General features: G+C 40.6%; 1 protein-coding gene across 1 annotated transcript in view; it reads left to right on the top strand.

Annotated features, from left to right (window-relative positions):
• Window positions 1–18,462, top strand: part of LOC139764867 (rab proteins geranylgeranyltransferase component A 1-like) — a 32,605-nt gene extending 14,143 nt beyond the window's left edge. The window contains 6 exon segments of the mRNA XM_071691896.1: window positions 219–495; window positions 7,286–7,341; window positions 13,718–13,914; window positions 14,734–14,956; window positions 17,911–18,129; window positions 18,273–18,462. Of these exon segments, the coding sequence (XP_071547997.1) occupies window positions 219–495; window positions 7,286–7,341; window positions 13,718–13,914; window positions 14,734–14,956; window positions 17,911–18,129; window positions 18,273–18,447 (1,147 nt within the window). The 3' untranslated portion in view covers window positions 18,448–18,462.
• Window positions 18,463–18,850: the final 388 nt, after the last annotated feature.

Raw genomic sequence — 18,850 nt, 5'->3', positions numbered from 1 at the left:
ATAACATAAGAATATGTATGCTGGTCTGTAATCTTCAAGACATTTGACTCATACTTGAACTTTTCATCTCTTGTCACACATTCATCCATACCTTTCAGCGTCTCATTTTTGAGTCTTACCATATTTTTTTATGTCTGTCATCCTGTATTTATGATTGATAATTAGTCCATTATGCTGGTATTTATTTGTTGACTTTTAGACAATGTTATTCTTTTCAGAAAAGTGATAGAACCCTGTCTGTCTGCAAGTACATCGAGTTCTGTGAATGACAAACCACAGGAATCTTCCTCTGACAAAGAAAAGGTGACACCACCAAGTGCAAGTAGTGACAGCCAGACTAGTGGTGCAGATGACCCAGGTGTAGGTTCAAATGAGAAAAAGGACGCAGAACCCAAAACCAAAGACAGTGTTCCTAAAGAAGAGGTTGAAGAAAAATGGTCTCAAGAGAGAATGATGAATCTATCAAGAAAATTTAATCTGGATCTTGCTCCTAAGGTATGTAGGAGAAAGTAGGTGACTGTGCTGCTTTAGTATTAAACTGAAGACAAGCACACAGTCATGAGCACCTTAATGGCAATCTTGAAAAAAAGTTTTACACTGTGAAATTAGAATTGACTGGGAGTGTAAGGCCAGCCATATAGTACTTTCTCAATTTCATGCAGAGTAGAAATATCTTTTTTATGCATAGAATTTAGCTCTTCATTGATAATATTTCTAAAATCTTTAATCACTCCACGTTCTTACACTTTGATGTATAATTCACACTTACCCACATTCACCTAAAGGCTTTAGTTATTCCCAGTTTGGAAGAGTGAGGAGTGACCTGATTACAGCCTTTAAGATTTTTAAGTGATCAAAGTCATGTGACATTTGAACATTTTTTTCGAGAGAATATAGGGGTAGAGCACAGAGGACAGTTGAAAATAAAACAAAAAACTGTTAAAAGAAGTAGATAGCTCATCCCAGATAAACAAATCTCGTCTTTCCTCACAATCTCTAGTGCTTTAATAGTGCTCTTGCCTATGCTTTGCGCATTTTAAGCTCTTCGACTTTATCTTGCTTCTTTAGTGCTACCTCAGCCTAAGTGCTCTCTTGGCTCGCTTCTTGCTCTTTGCTGGTGCTCTTTTAGTGCTCTCTTACAAGACCTTGCTATGCTGCTCTTCTTGCAATGCTTTTTCGTCACTCTCCTTGCATTTGTACTTTGCTCTCTCTCAATGCTTTCTAATATTGCTTTCTTCTCTTCATTTTCTCTTCTCTTCTCACGCTGAGTTGCTAATCTGCCTTGTTATCTGCTTGCTCTTGCTCAGCTCTATTCTGCTCAATTCTCTCTGCTTTCTTCTTTTATTTCTTTTTGCTCACCTTCTTGCTCTTCACTCTGCTAAAATGCTGCCTAATGCTCTCCCTCCTTCACTCTCTGCTTTTACACATATTCCTACTTCTCTATATGCTTATGCTTGCATCTTGTTCAAAGTGCTAACTTCTTCTTGCTCACTTATCTCTTAGCTTTGCTCTTTCTCTATTCTTCAGCTTCTCTGCTTCTTTGCTCTATCTTGTGCTCTCATTGCTGCTCTAGCTTGCTCTCTCTCTCTTTCTACTCTTCTCTGTGCTACGCTTGCCACTTCAGTGCATCTTCTCTTTGCTCTGCTCTTGCTTGCTCCCCCCTTGCTCTTGTGCTTGCTTTGCTTACTTGCTTTTGCTCTGCTCTACTCTACTAGTGCTCTCTTTTGCTCTTTGCTCTTGCTAGTGGCTTTTCTTACTTTTCTGCTGCATTTTTGCTTAGCTATTGCTTTACTTCAAGCTCTTACTCTTTCTATGCTCTGCTCTATTCTCTGGTTGCTTACTTTTTCTCTTATTGCTTAACTCCTTTTGCTACTCTCAGCTTTTTTTCTCTTCTACCCTACCTTACATTTGCTTCTCTTTTGCTTAACTTTCATTTGCTTGCTACTCTCTTGCTCATTCTCTATAGTGCTTTGCTTCATGCACAGCTTGCTTGCTCGACTCTTTGCTCTTGGCTCTCTTTGCTACTTGCTACTTCATTCTTTCTCGTGCTCTCTTGCTCTCTCTTGCTTTTCTCTAGCAAATCTGCTGTTCTCTTTCTACTATGCTCTTACCTGCAAATGCTTGTGCCTTGCTTATGCTTGTACTCTTGCTATCTCGTCTGCTATGCCTCTGCTTGCTTTCTCTACATTTCTTCTACATTCAGTGCTCTTTCTAACTTTGCTACTCCTACCTTCTTTTGCTTTTGCTTTATTATTCTCTTCTCTCTGCTACTCTTCTGGCTTTCTTGCTTTTCTTGCTTGCTTGCTTTTGCTCTTTTCTCTTATCTATCACTCTCTTGCGTTAGCTCTTCTTGCTTTTGATCCTAACCTCTCTACACTCTTACTCTACGTGCTCACTCTCATGCTATATAGAGTGCACTGTCTCTTTGCTTATTTCCTGCTTCTTCTTGGCTTCTTTCTTATGTGCTTTTCTCACTTGCTCTCACTTTTGCTTGCTCTTATATTTCTTTTTTGCTGTGCTACTTTAAGTGTCTACCTGCTTCACTTTTTCTGCTTGCTTCTAACTCCCAGATGCCTATATTCCCTTACCCACCAAGTGACACTTCTTCTGCTTCTATGGACCCATTTGCTGCGCAAGTACACTCCCTACTATACTAAAACAAAGTCACTTTTTCCTAAATTTTTTTCTGATCAAACACACCAAGCTAAACCAGTCCTCATCTCTACTGAACCAAATTAGCTGCATATATCACAAATTTACTCTCAACGTCCTCTCACCCATCCATCCTAACTCAGTCATTAACTTTTTTTGCAGTTTCATACTTGAATCTGCCACCATTGTTGTATCATTAGGCAAACAACACAATTAACTCACTTTCCCAAGCCTCTCATGTCCCTACAGACTGCATCCTCACCCCTCAAGACTTTCACATTTGCCCCCCCTCACAACACCATGCCATAAATCACTAACCATGGTGACATTACACACCCTTCTCAACCAACCACTCACTTGGAACAATTCAACTCTCTCACTCTTCCATACTTGTACAACAAGCATTACACACAAACATTTATAACTATTAACCATTCTCCTATATGCAGTTTGATGTGAAAATAATGTCAATGACTGAAATTTTCTTACAGTTCAAATAGAAAAGTTTCTATACCCATTACTTACTTTTTCATGTTCTTCACAATAATATAAAAGAGAAGGAGTCCATTTCACAGATTCATCTTCCTTACAGTTTGCTGTTCTCAATCTCACCAGGCCCCCTAGTTGACTTCTCATCTCCCCCAAATGTTTGCCAGTAGGTATCCCATTACTCATGTTCTTATGAATGATTTTATAAAGTGAGAGGGTTAGGGAAAATGATTTGGTAAACAGAGAAGAGGTAGTGAAAGCTTTGCGAAGATAAAAGCCCGCAAGGCAACAGGTTTGGATGGTATGGCAGTGGATAATTTTAAAAAAGGGGGTGACTGTATTGTTGACTGGTTGGTAAGGTTATTTACTGTAAGTATGACTCATGGTGAGGTGCCTGAGGATTGGCGGAATGCGTAGCATAGTGCCATTGTACAAAGGCAAAGGGGATAAGAGTGAGTGCTCAAATTACAGAGGTATAAGTTTGTTGAGTATTCCTGGTAAATTATATGGGAGGGTATTGATTGAGAGGGTGAAGGCATGTACAGAGCATCAGATTGGGGAAGAGCAGTGTGGTTTTAGAAGTGGTTGAGGATGTGTGGATCAGGTGTTTGCTTTGAAGAATGTATGTGAGAAATACTTAGAAAAGCAAATGGATTTGTATGTAGCATTTATGGATCTGGAGAAGGCATATGATAGAGTTGATAGAGATGCTCTGTGGAAGGTATTAAGAATATATGGTGTGGGAGGAAAGTTGTTAGAAGCAGTGAAAAGTTTTTATCGAGGATGTAAGGCATGTGTACGTGTAGGAAGAGAGGAAAGTGATTGGTTCTCAGTGAATGTAGGTTTGCGGCAGGGGTGTGTGATGTCTCCATGGTTGTTTAATTTGTTTATGGATGGGGTTGTTAGGGAGGTAAATGCAAGAGTTTTGGAAAGAGGGGCAAGTATGAAGTCTGTTGGGGATGAGAGAGCTTGGGAAGTGAGTCATTTGTTGTTCGCTGATGATACAGCGCTGGTGGCTGATTCATGTGAGAAACTGCAGAAGCTGGTGACTGAGTTTGGTAAAGTGTGTGGAAGAAGAAAGTTAAGAGTAAATGTGAATAAGAGCAAGGTTATTAGGTACAGTAGGGTTGAGGGTCAAGTCAATTGGGAGGTGAGTTTGAATGGAGAAAAACTGGAGGAAGTGAAGTGTTTTAGATATCTGGGAGTGGATCTGGCAGCGGATGGAACCATGGAAGCGGAAGTGGATCATAGGGTGGGGGAGGGGGCGAAAATTCTGGGGGCCTTGAAGAATGTGTGGAAGTCGAGAACATTATCTCGGAAAGCAAAAATGGGTATGTTTGAAGGAATAGTGGTTCCAACAATGTTGTATGGTTGCGAGGCGTGGGCTATGGATAGAGTTGTGCGCAGGAGGATGGATGTGCTGGAAATGAGATGTTTGAGGACAATGTGTGGTGTGAGGTGGTTTGATCGAGTGAGTAACGTAAGGGTAAGAGAGATGTGTGGAAATAAAAAGAGCGTGGTTGAGAGAGCATAAGAGGGTGTTTTGAAGTGGTTTGGGCACATGGAGAGAATGAGTGAGGAAAGATTGACCAAGAGGATATATGTGTCGGAGGTGGAGGGAACGAGGAGAAGAGGGAGACCAAATTGGAGGTGGAAAGATGGAGTGAAAAAGATTTTGAGTGATCGGGGCCTGAACATGCAGGAGGGTGTAAGGAGGGCAAGGAATAGAGTGAATTGGAGCGATGTGGTATACCGGGGTTGACGTGCTGGCAGTGGATTGAATCAAGGTATGTGAAGCGTCTGGGGTAAACCATGGAAAGCTGTGTAGGTATGTATATTTGCGTGTGTGGACGTATGTATATACATGTGTATGGGGGGGGGGGGTTGGGCCATTTCTTTCGTCTGTTTCCTTGCGCTACCTCGCAAACGCGGGAGACAGCGACAAAGTATAATAATAATAAAAAAAATACTTTCAACAAGTCTGTCAAGTAAGGATCCAGAGCTAGAACCATCCCAAATGTGAGGGCAGTACTCCATACAAAGATGAATCAATCCCTTTTAAAGATGGAGCAACTGTTCAGTAGAGAAGAAGTTTTAACATTAAAACAGGAAACCCAGTTTCTTAGAGGCAGACTTAGCTATTCTTGTAATTTGGGGTTTCTAAGAGAGTTGATGTTACAGTTATACCAGGTACAGATGTCCCCTGACTTACGATTTTTCAACTTTATGATGATGCGATAGCAGTACGCATTCAGCATAAACAGTACTTTGAATTTTTATCTTTTCCCGGTCTAGTGATATGAGATGTGATACTCTTTCATGGTGCTGTACAGCAGCAGTGAGCCACAGCTTTATTTCTGTGAATTTTTGTTTACATAGTGTAGACAGTCTCACATTCATAGCATAATGGCCTATGCTGAATATTTCCCAGGCATGTATTCTCAGGATATATCCATGTTTTATTACCACAACAGAGAACAGCATCATATAACATAAGAATATGTATGCTGGTCTGTAATCTTCAAGACATTTGACTCATACTTGAACTTTTCATCTCTTGTCACACATTCATCCATACCTTTCAGCGTCTCATTTTTGAGTCTTACCATATTTTTTTATGTCTGTCATCCTGTATTTATGATTGATAATTAGTCCATTATGCTGGTATTTATTTGTTGACTTTTAGACAATGTTATTCTTTTCAGAAAAGTGATAGAACCCTGTCTGTCTGCAAGTACATCGAGTTCTGTGAATGACAAACCACAGGAATCTTCCTCTGACAAAGAAAAGGTGACACCACCAAGTGCAAGTAGTGACAGCCAGACTAGTGGTGCAGATGACCCAGGTGTAGGTTCAAATGAGAAAAAGGACGCAGAACCCAAAACCAAAGACAGTGTTCCTAAAGAAGAGGTTGAAGAAAAATGGTCTCAAGAGAGAATGATGAATCTATCAAGAAAATTTAATCTGGATCTTGCTCCTAAGGTATGTAGGAGAAAGTAGGTGACTGTGCTGCTTTAGTATTAAACTGAAGACAAGCACACAGTCATGAGCACCTTAATGGCAATCTTGAAAAAGTTTTACACTGTGAAATTAGAATTGACTGGGAGTGTAAGGCCAGCCATATAGTACTTTCTCAATTTCATGCAGAGTAGAAATATCTTTTTTATGCATAGAATTTAGCTCTTCATTGATAATATTTCTAAAATCTTTAATCACTCCACGTTCTTACACTTTGATGTATAATTCACACTTACCCACATTCACCTAAAGGCTTTAGTTATTCCCAGTTTGGAAGAGTGAGGAGTGACCTGATTACAGCCTTTAAGATTTTTAAGTGGATCAAAGACATGGACAGTGAACAGTTCGAGAGATATAGGGGTAGAGCAACCAGAGGACAGTTTGAAAATAAAACTAAAAACTTGTTAAAAGAGTAGATAGCTCTCCCAGATAACAATCTCTCTTTCCTCACATTCTCTAGTGCTCCCAGAGCCTTTATTCCCTTACCCACCAAGTGACTCTCTTCTGCTTCTATGGTCCCATTTGCTGCCATGTACACTCCCAACTATCTAAAACATTTCACTTTTTCTAAATTTTCTCTGATCAAACACACCACAGCTAACCTGTCCCTCATCTCTACTGAACCAAATTAGCTTGCTTATATGCACATTTACTCTCAACGTCCTCTCACCCATCCTTCCTAACTCAGTCATTAACTTTTGCAGTTTCATACTTGAATCTGCCACCATTGTTGTATCATTAGCAAACAACAATTAACTCACTTTCCAAGCCCTCTCATTCCCTACAGACTGCATCCTCACCCCTCTAAGACTTTCACATTTGCCTCCCTCACAACACCATCCATAAATCAATAACCATGGTGACATTACACACCCCTTCTGCAGACCAACCTTCACTTGGAACAATTCACTCTCCTCTCTTCCTACTTGTACACATGCATTACACACAAACATTTATTAATATTAACCATTCTCTATATGCAGTTTGATGTGAAAATAATGGTCAAGACTGAAATTGCTTACAGTTCAAATAGAAAAGTGTCTATACCCATTACTTACTTTTTTCATGTGTCGTTCACAATAATTTAAAAGAGAAGGAGTAATTCTCACATCATCTTCCCTTACAGTTGCTGTTCTCCCGAGGCCCTCTAGTTGAGCTTCTCATCTCCTCAAATGTTGCCAGGTAGGTATCCCCATTACTCATGTTCTTATGATGATTTTATTTTTTTTTTTAGCTGAGATGGCACGGGTCAGCTGAGGCCCTAATCAAGGCTATCCCATTAACGTTATATATATATATATATATTTTTTTTTCATACTATTCGCCATTTCCCGCGATAGCGAGGTAGCGTTAAGAACAGAGGACTGGGCCTTTGAGGGAATATCCTCACCTGGCCCCCTTCTCTGTTCCTTCTTTTGGAAAATTAAAAAAAAACGAGAGGGGAGGATTTCCAGCCCCCCGCTCCCTATATATATATATATATATATATATATATATATATATATATATATATATGTATATATATATATATATATATATATGTATATATATATATATATATATGTATATATATATATATATGTATAAAAGAAAGAGACAGGAGGTCAAGAGAAAGGTGCAAGAGGTGAAAAAAAGGGCAAATGAGAGTTGGGGTGAGAGAGTATCATTAAATTTTAGAGAGAATAAAAAGATGTTCTGGAAGGAGGTAAATAAAGTGCGTAAGACAAGGGAGCAAATGGGAACTTCAGTGAAGGGCGCAAATGGGGAGGTGATAACAAGTAGTGGTGATGTGAGAAGGAGATGGAGTGAGTATTTTGAAGGTTTGTTGAATGTGTTTGATGATAGAGTGGCAGATATAGGGTGTTTTGGTCGAGGTGGTGTGCAAAGTGAGAGGGTTAGGGAAAATGATTTGGTAAACAGAGAAGAGGTAGTGAAAGCTTTGCGGAAGATGAAAGCCGGCAAGGCAGCAGGTTTGGATGGTATTGCAGTGGAATTTATTAAAAAAGGGGGTGACTGTATTGTTGACTGGTTGGTAAGGTTATTTAATGTATGTATGACTCATGGTGAGGTGCCTGAGGATTGGCGGAATGCGTGCATAGTGCCATTGTACAAAGGCAAAGGGGATAAGAGTGAGTGCTCAAATTACAGAGGTATAAGTTTGTTGAGTATTCCTGGTAAATTATATGGGAGGGTATTGATTGAGAGGGTGAAGGCATGTACAGAGCATCAGATCGGGGAAGAGCAGTGTGGTTTCAGAAGTGGTAGAGGATGTGTGGATCAGGTGTTTGCTTTGAAGAATGTATGTGAGAAATACTTAGAAAAGCAAATGGATTTGTATGTAGCATTTATGGATCTGGAGAAGGCATATGATAGAGTTGATAGAGATGCTCTGTGGAAGGTATTAAGAATATATGGTGTGGGAGGAAAGTTGTTAGAAGCAGTGAAAAGTTTTTATCGAGGATGTAAGGCATGTGTACGTGTAAGAAGAGAGGAAAGTGATTGGTTCTCAGTGAATGTAGGTTTGCGGCAGGGGTGTGTGATGTCTCCATGGTTGTTTAATTTGTTTATGGATGGGGTTGTTAGGGAGGTAAATGCAAGAGTTTTGGAAAGAGGGGCAAGTATGAAGTCTGTTGGGGATGAGAGAGCTTGGGAAGTGAGTCAGTTGTTGTTCGCTGATGATACAGCGCTGGTGGCTGATTCATGTGAGAAACTGCAGAAGCTGGTGACTGAGTTTGGTAAAGTGTGTGGAAGAAGAAAGTTAAGAGTAAATGTGAATAAGAGCAAGGTTATTAGGTACAGTAGGGTTGAGGGTCAAGTCAGTTGGGAGGTGAGTTTGAATGGAGAAAAACTGGAGGAAGTGAAGTGTTTTAGATATCTGGGAGTGGATCTGGCAGCGGATGGAACCATGGAAGCGGAAGTGGATCATAGGGTGGGGGAGGGGGCGAAAATTCTGGGGGCCTTGAAGAATGTGTGGAAGTCGAGAACATTATCTCGGAAAGCAAAAATGGGTATGTTTGAAGGAATAGTGGTTCCAACAATGTTGTATGGTTGCGAGGCGTGGGCTATGGATAGAGTTGTGCGCAGGAGGATGGATGTGCTGGAAATGAGATGTTTGAGGACAATGTGTGGTGTGAGGTGGTTTGATCGAGTGAGTAACGTAAGGGTAAGAGAGATGTGTGGAAATAAAAAGAGCGTGGTTGAGAGAGCAGAAGAGGGTGTTTTGAAGTGGTTTGGGCACATGGAGAGAATGAGTGAGGAAAGATTGACCAAGAGGATATATGTGTCGGAGGTGGAGGGAACGAGGAGAAGAGGGAGACCAAATTGGAGGTGGAAAGATGGAGTGAAAAAGATTTTGTGTGATCGGGGCCTGAACATGCAGGAGGGTGAAAGGAGGGCAAGGAATAGAGTGAATTGGAGCGATGTGGTATACCGGGGTTGACGTGCTGTCAGTGGATTGAATCAAGGCATGTGAAGCGTCTGGGGTAAACCATGGAAAGCTGTGTAGGTATGTATATTTGCGTGTGTGGACGTATGTATATACATGTGTATGGGGGTGGGTTGGGCCATTTCTTTCGTCTGTTTCCTTGCGCTACCTCGCAAACGCGGGAGACAGCGACAAAGTATAATAAATAAATAAAATATATTTATTATACTTGATCGCCCTTTTCCCACGTTAGCGAGGTAGTGCCAAGAAACAGACGAAGAATGGCCCATCCACCCACATACACACGTATATACACGAATGCCCATACATGGACATATGCATATATACACATGTATATATACATACGTGCTTGCCTTCATTCTTGCCCATCACTATCCTGGGTAGTGCCAGGAAAACAGACAAAAATGGTCACATTTGCTCATACTCACTCTCTAGCTGTCATGTGTGATGCACCAAAGCCACAGCTCCCTATCCACATCCAGGCCCCATAGACCTTTCCATGGTTTACCCCAGATGTTTCACATGCCTTGGTTCAGTCCATTGACAGCACTTCAGTCTCGGTATACCACATCGTTCCTATTCACTCTGTTTTGTTGCATGCCTCTCACCCTCCTGCATGTTGTCCCTGATTGCTCAAAATCTTTTTCACTCCATCCTTCCCTCTCCAATTTGGTCTCCCGCTTCTCCTTTTTCCTTCCACCTCTGACACATATATCCTCTTTGTCGGTCTTTCCTCACTCATTCTCTCCATATGTCCAAACCATTTTAACACACCTTCTACTCTCTCAACCACACTTTTTATTTCCACACACCTCTCTTACCCTTTCATTACTTACTCGATCAAACCATCTCACACCACATATTGTTCTCAAATATTTCATTTCCAACACATCCACCTTCCTCTGTACAACCATATCTGTATCCCATGCCTTGCAACCATATAATATTGTTGGAACTACTATTCTTTTAGACATACCCATTTTGCTCTCCAAGATAATGTTTTCTCTTTCACACATTCTTCATTGCTCCCAGAATCTTCACCCCCTCATCCACCCTGCGACCCACTTCTGCTTCCATGGTTCCATTTGCTGCTAAGTCCACTCCCAGGTGACTAATGCACTTCACTTTCATCAATTTTTCTCCATTCAAACTTACATCCCAGTATACTTGTCCCTCAACCCTAGTGAACCTAATAACCTTGTTCTTATTCGCAATTACTCTCAACTTTCTCCTTTCACACACTCTCAGTCAATACCCTTCCATACAATTTCCCAGGATTACTCAACAAACTTATGCCTCAATAGTTTGAACACTCACCTTTATCCCCTTTACCTTTGTACAGTGGCACTATACATACATTCTGCCAATCCTCAGGCACTTTTCCATGATTCATACATACATTGAATATCCTTACCAACCAATCAGGAACACATTCATCCCCTTCCTTAATAAAATCTACTGCAATACCAGTAGCCCAAGCCAGGCACCCATTTTATCGACCAACCCCTAGGTGTGGATGAATAACTGGGTTGACTGTGGACTGACTGCTGTAACGAGGATTCAAACTTATGCACTTGACCTTTGGCAGCTCATGAATGCTTACATTATAAATAGCTAAGTGAATGTCAACTTTGCCATCTCTCACCAGGTCATCAGCATCCTTCAAGACAGAATAGCAGTGAATCTGAGGCCTTTTGCTTTTATCCATGCTGCAATGAAACAATGTCTTGCTGACCTTGCCTGAATTGGTGCCTAGTTTGGTCTTACATGGTAATCCATGAATCCAGATTGTTACCTCTGTAACAGTGATGTCCAAAATGATTAGGAAAAACAAAGTGAGGATTTTTTTTAGGAGATTTTGCTGGTATAGTTGGACCCATAAACCATGTCAGGGAAGTCATAGTTAATTATTTAACATGCAGCTTGCATCCAAGTACACAGTCTTTATGATGCAGGAGGAAGCAAAGAAAGCCTATTGTAGAGACAGACATTTATTGTAATGGGTGATTTTGATTTTCTGGGATCATGTGGAAGAACTTTGATTCTCATGGTGAAAGAGAATTATATTTTATTTATTAGATATACTTTGTCACTGTCTCCCGCATTAGCGAGGTAGCGCAAGGAAACAGATGAAAGAATGGCCCAACCCACCCACATACACATGTATATACATACACGTCCACACACACACATATACATACCTATACATTTCAATGTATACATAGACATATACATATATACATGTACATAATTCATACTTGCTGCCTTTATTCATTCCCGTCGCCACCCCGCCACACATGAAATAACAACCCCCTCCCCCCTCACATGCACAAGGTAGCACTAGGAAAAGACAACAAAGGCCACATTCATTCACACTCAGTCTCTCGCTGTCATGTATAGTGCACCAAAACCACAGCTCCCTTTCCACCTCCAGGACCCACAAAACTTTCCATGGTTTACCCCAGATGCTTCACATGCCCTGGTTCAATCCATTGACAGCACTTCGACCCTGGTATACCAATTTGTTTCAATTCACTCTATTCCTTGCATGCCTTTCACCCTCCTGTATGTTCAGGCCCCGATTGCTCAAAATCTTTTTCATTCTATCCTTCCACCTCCAATTTGGTCTCCCACTTCTCCTTGTTCCCTCCACCTCTGATACATGTGTCCTCTTTGTCAATCTTTCCCCGCTCATTCTCTCCATGTGGCCAAACCATTTCAAAACACCCTCTTCTGCTCTCACAACCACACTTTTTTTATTGTGGAGACAAATTCTTTCATTGTAGATAAGTAAACTTTCAGTACTACCTGTCACCATGAGCACCTTAGTAAGACGGGAGATGCACAACTGATACTGCATTTCATTTTTGTGTGCAGTCCTGGAAGTAGAAGACCCAGTCTTAGGAATAGCAATCATACAGTGCAATACTCTGGAAGTAGAAGACCCCAGTCTTTGTAAAAATGATCTCAATACCATAGCCAGGATGTGGAAGAAACACTCTCAGGAACAGTTATAATACAATGCTTGATATGCCATTGCCAGGAAGTGGAAGAAATACTTAGGAATAGTGATCGTACAATGCTTGATGTTGAATATGTGGTAGGGAAAGAAATAATACGAAAACATCAAGAGAAAACCAAACCAAACCCCTTGAATGAGAGAGAAATATGGTTGTTATACAGAAGTGCATAAAATTTGTAGACATGAAAATGAAGTTCTTTAATCGGTATGGTACAGTGTTTCAAAGGGTTTTGTGTAATCCACAATGATGGAGTCAGTGAATGAGTACAATAAAAGGAAGAAGGCAGAGAGAATTAGAATTGAGTTTGTTGTGGTTTATAAAAGATGTCAGAAAGGTAAAGAAATTTGATATTTTTTGGTGAAGTCACAGGTTCCTCCTCAGTCTGATTCTCTGTGCATGCCACCTCCCTCTCAATCACAACCCTTCCTTACTCCTTATCAGGAACACTTAACAGACTTATTTCCTCTTCAGTCACTCATATTTATATGTTTCCATTTTCTTTATACAGTGGCACTATACATACTTTCTGCCAGTCCTCAGGCACCTCACCATGATCTGTACATATACTGAAACTTAACTAACCAGTCAACAATATAGTCAACCCTTTTGTGAAGAAATTCACCAGCAACCCCATTCACTCCAGCTGCCTAGCCACATTTCTTCTTACATATGGCTTTCATCACCTCTTCTCTCTTCACCGAACTGGTTGCCATGACTCTCTCCCTACACATACCTCCCCAACCCAAACACCCTACATCTGCTTCCCTATCATCAAGCACATTTAACAATGCTTCAGAATACTCATTCCATCTCTTCACCTCATCACTGCTTGTTACCACTTCCCAATTTGGTCTTTTCACCAGTGTTCGTATTTGCTTTCTTGTTTTACCAGTGACTTGGAGAAATACAGTGGAAGAGTACTGGAGGGAGAGAAATAGGGGAATCCTTTAGTTGTTCTCTTTATACATATGTAAATTACAGTTTATTGTGCCATATCCTGATGAGGTTCTGTACTCTACTCAATTTTTTGACAAATGGATAATGTTGAATTTTTTTGTAGACCACAGTCTATGACATTGGAAATTTACAGGTATGCAGAATTCAAGTGCATCACTCGTGTCCTAACTTGGCGACCATCCGACAAGAAAGAAGGTGAACTGCTGGTGGTCCCCTGTTCCCGCAGTGACGTCTTCACCACTAGCAGTGTCTCCTTAGTAGAGAAGAGACTCTTAATGAAGTTTCTAGAGTTCTGTCACAGTTATGATGATAATCCAGAACAGCTGCAAGGTAAGCTCATCAGTTGAATATATTTTTTATATTATTGCCATATCTTTGACTCTTTAATTTGATTAAATGTATGGGGAATTGAATACATATGAAACTTTGTTGCTTTTAGCAGCTTTCCTCCAGCACTATATATTTGAAACACCTTTCATGGAGCATTATCATCGCAATTATACAGTTTGTCTAGATTCATAAATGCCATATATAGATCCTTTTGTTTCACACAATCTTCAAAGCAAACACCAGATGCACATATCCTCACCCTTTCTTGAGTCCACATTATTCTTCCCCAATTTGAAGTTCTTTGCTTGCCACCTTCCCTTCAATCACCACATACAACTTACCATTATACTCAAGTCATTTTCTTTTGCAGTTGGTTGCCATTTTGATTTTTGCTGAGACTTGTTTCACATACCCTCTCTACCTAAACACCCTATATCTACCATCCTATCAACAAACTTTTTTGCACCACTGTCATTGGATGGAAGGGAGCGCAGCTTCGTTCACTATAGATAGTAGAATGTTAAGCAGCAATTAGTTGTTGCAGGAGGAAAGTCTGATATTTTTTGTGTGTGGGAAGATAGGTTGTCAGATAACAGGATATTCAAGTGACAATTGGTGGTATGTATGGTGAAAATGCATATTGATCATAATCATGTTGTTTGAGATGCGTGTGTACCTGAGAAGAGTAAATGTGGAGGAATCCTTATACATGTATGGATAGTTTCCATAAGCTTTCTTGCTGTGTTGCAGAAAAGGACTTTTGAAGTATAGATAGAGGTGAATTGTTCCCTAAGATATACATAAAATCTTTTCTCTCAGAGTATGCAGACAAGTCATTTGTTGACTTCCTAAGGTCTCGCAAGCTTACGGATAATCTTATTCACTTTGTCACGGAGTCTATCGCCATGGTGTCTGAGGATGTGTCTTGCAGAGAAGGGTTAGAGAAAATGAAGTTGTTCCTCACAAGTCTAGGGCGATATGGGACAACACCCTTCTTATTCTCCATGTATGGGTGTGGAGAGCTTCCACAGGCATTTTGCAGGTAAGAAATAGTTAAATTTGTGTTTACCATTTGTGGAGATTTTGTTTGCTGTTTGAGCCTAAGAATGAACTTTCATATGAAATAGGTCAAACTTAGCAGCCTGTGTGAAATGATACAAACTCGGCATTTTGCAGGTAAGAAATAGTTAAGTTTGTGTTTACCATTTGTGGAGATTTTGTTTGCTGTTTGAGCCTAAGAATGAACTTTCATATGAAATAGGTCAAACTTAGCAGCCTGTGTGAAATGATACAAACTCAACACCCTATAATTCAGACTTGAATAGGGTAGAATTTCCTCCTGAAAACTAGCTTGGGGTTACAAGAAAATCAAACTTAGATAGCCTTCATTCTCATATGAGATGTCAACATAGGTAACTGTTCTGCATTTATTTTAGATATTGCATATTTGCATAAGGTATTGTAAAAAAAAAAAAAATGTACTTTTTGTAAATGGTCCAGTCTTCGATTTTACATTCTTTGCTTTGTTCGTGTATTCAAATAGAATTTGGATTTTCTTTGATATTTTCTTACTTTCTCCTCATTCATTCTCTTCTCTTCCGTGGGATTCCATTATTTCCCCAGTCAGTATCTTATTTTTAGCATATCCATCTGCTAATATCAGTGCAGTGTGTAGTAATCACTATATATTATATATATACCCACATGTATATTTGGTAAACAAAGAAGAGGTAGTAAAAGCTTTGTGGAAGATGAAAGCCGGCAAGGCAGCAGGTTTGGATGGTATTGCAGTGGAATTTATTTAAAAAGGGGGTGACTGTATTGTTGACTGGTTGATAAGGTTATTTAATGTATGTATGATTCATGGTGAGGTGCCTGAGGATTGGTGGAATGCGTGCATAGTGCCATTGTACAAGGCAAAGGGGATAAGAGTGAGTGCTCAAATTACAGAGGTGTAAGTTTGTTGAGTATTCCTGGTAAATTATATGGGAGGGTATTGATTGAGAGGGTGAAGGCATGTAAAGAGCATCAGATTGGGGAAGAGCAGTGTGGTTTCAGAAGTGGTAGAGGATGTGTGGATCAGGTGGTTGCTTTGAAGAATGTATGTGAGAAATACTTAGAAAAGCAAATGGATTTGTATGTAGCATTTATGGATCTGGAGAAGGCATATGATAGAGTTGATAGAGATGCTCTGTGGAAGGTATTAAGAATATATGGTGTGGGAGGCAAGTTGTTAGAAGCAGTGAAAAGTTTTTATCGAGGATGTAAGGCATGTGTATGTGTAGGAAGAGAGGAAAGTGATTGGTTCTGAGTGAATGTAGGTTTGTGGCAGGGGTGTATGATGTCTCCATGGTTGTTTAATTTGTTTATGGATGGGGTTGTTAGGGAGGTAAATGCAAGAGTTTTGGAAAGAGGGGCAAGTATGAAGTCTGTTGGGGATGAGAGAGCTTGGGAAGTGAGTCAGCTGTTGTTCGCTGATGATACAGCGCTGGTGGCTGATTCATGTGAGAAACTGCAGAAGCTGGTGACTGAGTTTGGTAAAGTGTGTGAAAGAAGAAAGTTAAGAGTAAATGTGAATAAGAGCAAGGTTGTTAGGTACAGTAGTCAAGTCAATTGGGAGGTAAGTTTGAATGGAGAAAAACTGGAGGAAGTAAAGTGTTTTAGATATCTGGGAGTGGATTTGGCAGTGGATGGAACCATGGAAACGGAAGTGAATCATAGGGTGGGGGAGGGGGCGAAAATCCTGGGAGCCTTGAAGAATGTGTGGAAGTCGAGAACATTATCTCGGAAAGTAAAAATGGGTATGTTTGAAGGAATAGTGGTTCCAACAATTTTGTATGGTTGCGAGGCGTGGGCTATGGATAGAGTTGTGCGCAGGAGGGTGGATGTGCTGGAAATGAGATGTTTGAGGACAGTATGTGGTGTGAGGTGGTTTGATCGAGTAAGTAATGTAAGGGTAAGAGAGATGTGTGGAAATAAGAAGAGCGTGGTTGAGAGAGCAGAAGAGGGTGTTTTGAAATGGTTTGGGCACATGGAGAGAATGAGTGAGGAAAGATTGACCAAGAGGATATATGTGTCGGAGGGGGTGGAAAGATGGAGTGAAAAAATTTGTGAGTGATCGGGGCCTGAACATGCAGGAGAGTGAAAGGCGGGCAAGGAATAGAGTGAATTGGATCGGTGTGGTATACCGGGGTCGACATGCTGTCAATGGATTGAATCAGGGCATGTGAAGCGTCTGGGGTAAACCATGGAAAGTTGTGTGGGGCCTGGATGTGGAAAGGGAGCTGTGGTTTCGGGCATTATTGCATGACAGCTAGAGACTGAGTGTGAACGAATGGGGCCCTTGTTGTCTTTTCCTAGCGCTACCTCGCACACATGAGGGGGGAGGGGGATGTTATTCCATGTGTGGCCAGGTGGCGATGGGAATGAATAAAGGCAGACAGTGTGAATTGTGTGCATGTGTATATATGTATGTGTCTGTGTGTGTATATATATGTGTACATTGAGATGTATGGGTATGTATATTTGCGTGTGTGGATGTGTATGTATATACATATGTATGGGGGTGGGTTGGGCCATTTCTTTCGTCTGTTTCCTTGCGCTACCTCGCAAACGCGGGAGACAGCGACAAAGCAAAATGAATAGATAAATAAATGTATATATGTGTGTATGTAGATGGGATGGGCCTTTCCTTGTCTGTTTCCTTGTGCTACCTCGCTGACACGGGAGACGGTGGTTAAGTATAGTAACTAGATGTAAATGAATATAGATATATTGTTCCTCCGTACTGTTAATCTCTGCTACCATATGCAATACAGTTGTCAATCTTGGGTTCATTTGGAATTGTTTGTAGCCATTTGTACAGCCTTCTATTTAGAGTTTCATTGCTTCTTATAGTAGTTTAAAGAGCAGAGAAAAGGGAATTAGTGAAAAAAAAAGGAAGGGGGAAAATGCTAAGAGGAAGAGGTTGGAAAATACTTTGCCATCCCTTTGCAGATTATGTGCAGTGTTTGAAGGAACGTATGTATTGCGAAGACCAGTGTCATCACTCATCATTGATTCTCAGAACTCTTGCTGTGGCTTGTTGTCAGAAGGTCATCGTTTTAAGTGTTCACATGTGGTGATGGAAGCATCGTATGCACCACAGGAATATGCTGCCTTCAGGAATTCACAGCCACAGCAGAACATATCTCGAGGAATATTTATTACTGACAGGTATTTGAGTGGCATATCTTGTACTTAACAGATTTGGAGTGAAATATAACTGTGTTCAGAACTTGAGAAAGAGAAAAGTTCAACAGAAGGCAATCCTGGTCCTAGACTTTCATGAGATTAATATGAAACCTTCCTTTTTCTAGATCCATCTTGTGCAATGAAAAAGAACAACTTACCTTACTTCGTCTTCCTGCAAAGGATGGGAACCCCCAGCCAGTTACTATCATTGAAGTTGGTGCAGGCTCCGGTGTTTGTCCCAAAAATCTTTGTGAGTTACTTGTTAACAAGTATTCTGTACAAAGTGTGGGAAAGGGATGATTTATTATGTGCATGTAAGGAATATTAGGTTTTTATCTATCTGTATCTCTGATGCCCATTCCCATCTGGAACTCCCAATAAGGAGATGGCCACAGCAAAAGTCTCCGCGTATCCCTGTCCTTACAAGCCTCCCTCACATACACCATTCCATGCTTTATTCCACCATTTTTCTCTCTCCTGTACTCTTCGACTCTATTTGTCCGTGTCACAGATGGTCTTCCTCTCACACTAACCCCTGTAATTGTACTATCAAACACTCTCCTTGTAAACTTGAATTGCATTCTTTTCACATGCCCAAACCACCTCAAATGATTATGTTTCACTGACTCAACCACTTTGCAGTTCATTCCCTTTACATTCCTTGCCATACCACATCTTTCATGTACCACATTTCTTTCTTCAT

This window comes from Panulirus ornatus, chromosome 51, assembly GCF_036320965.1.
Source record: "Panulirus ornatus isolate Po-2019 chromosome 51, ASM3632096v1, whole genome shotgun sequence".
NCBI lineage: Eukaryota > Metazoa > Arthropoda > Malacostraca > Decapoda > Palinuridae > Panulirus > Panulirus ornatus.
Note: the sequence above shows the minus strand (reverse complement) of the source record. Positions and strands in the feature narration are given on the sequence as shown.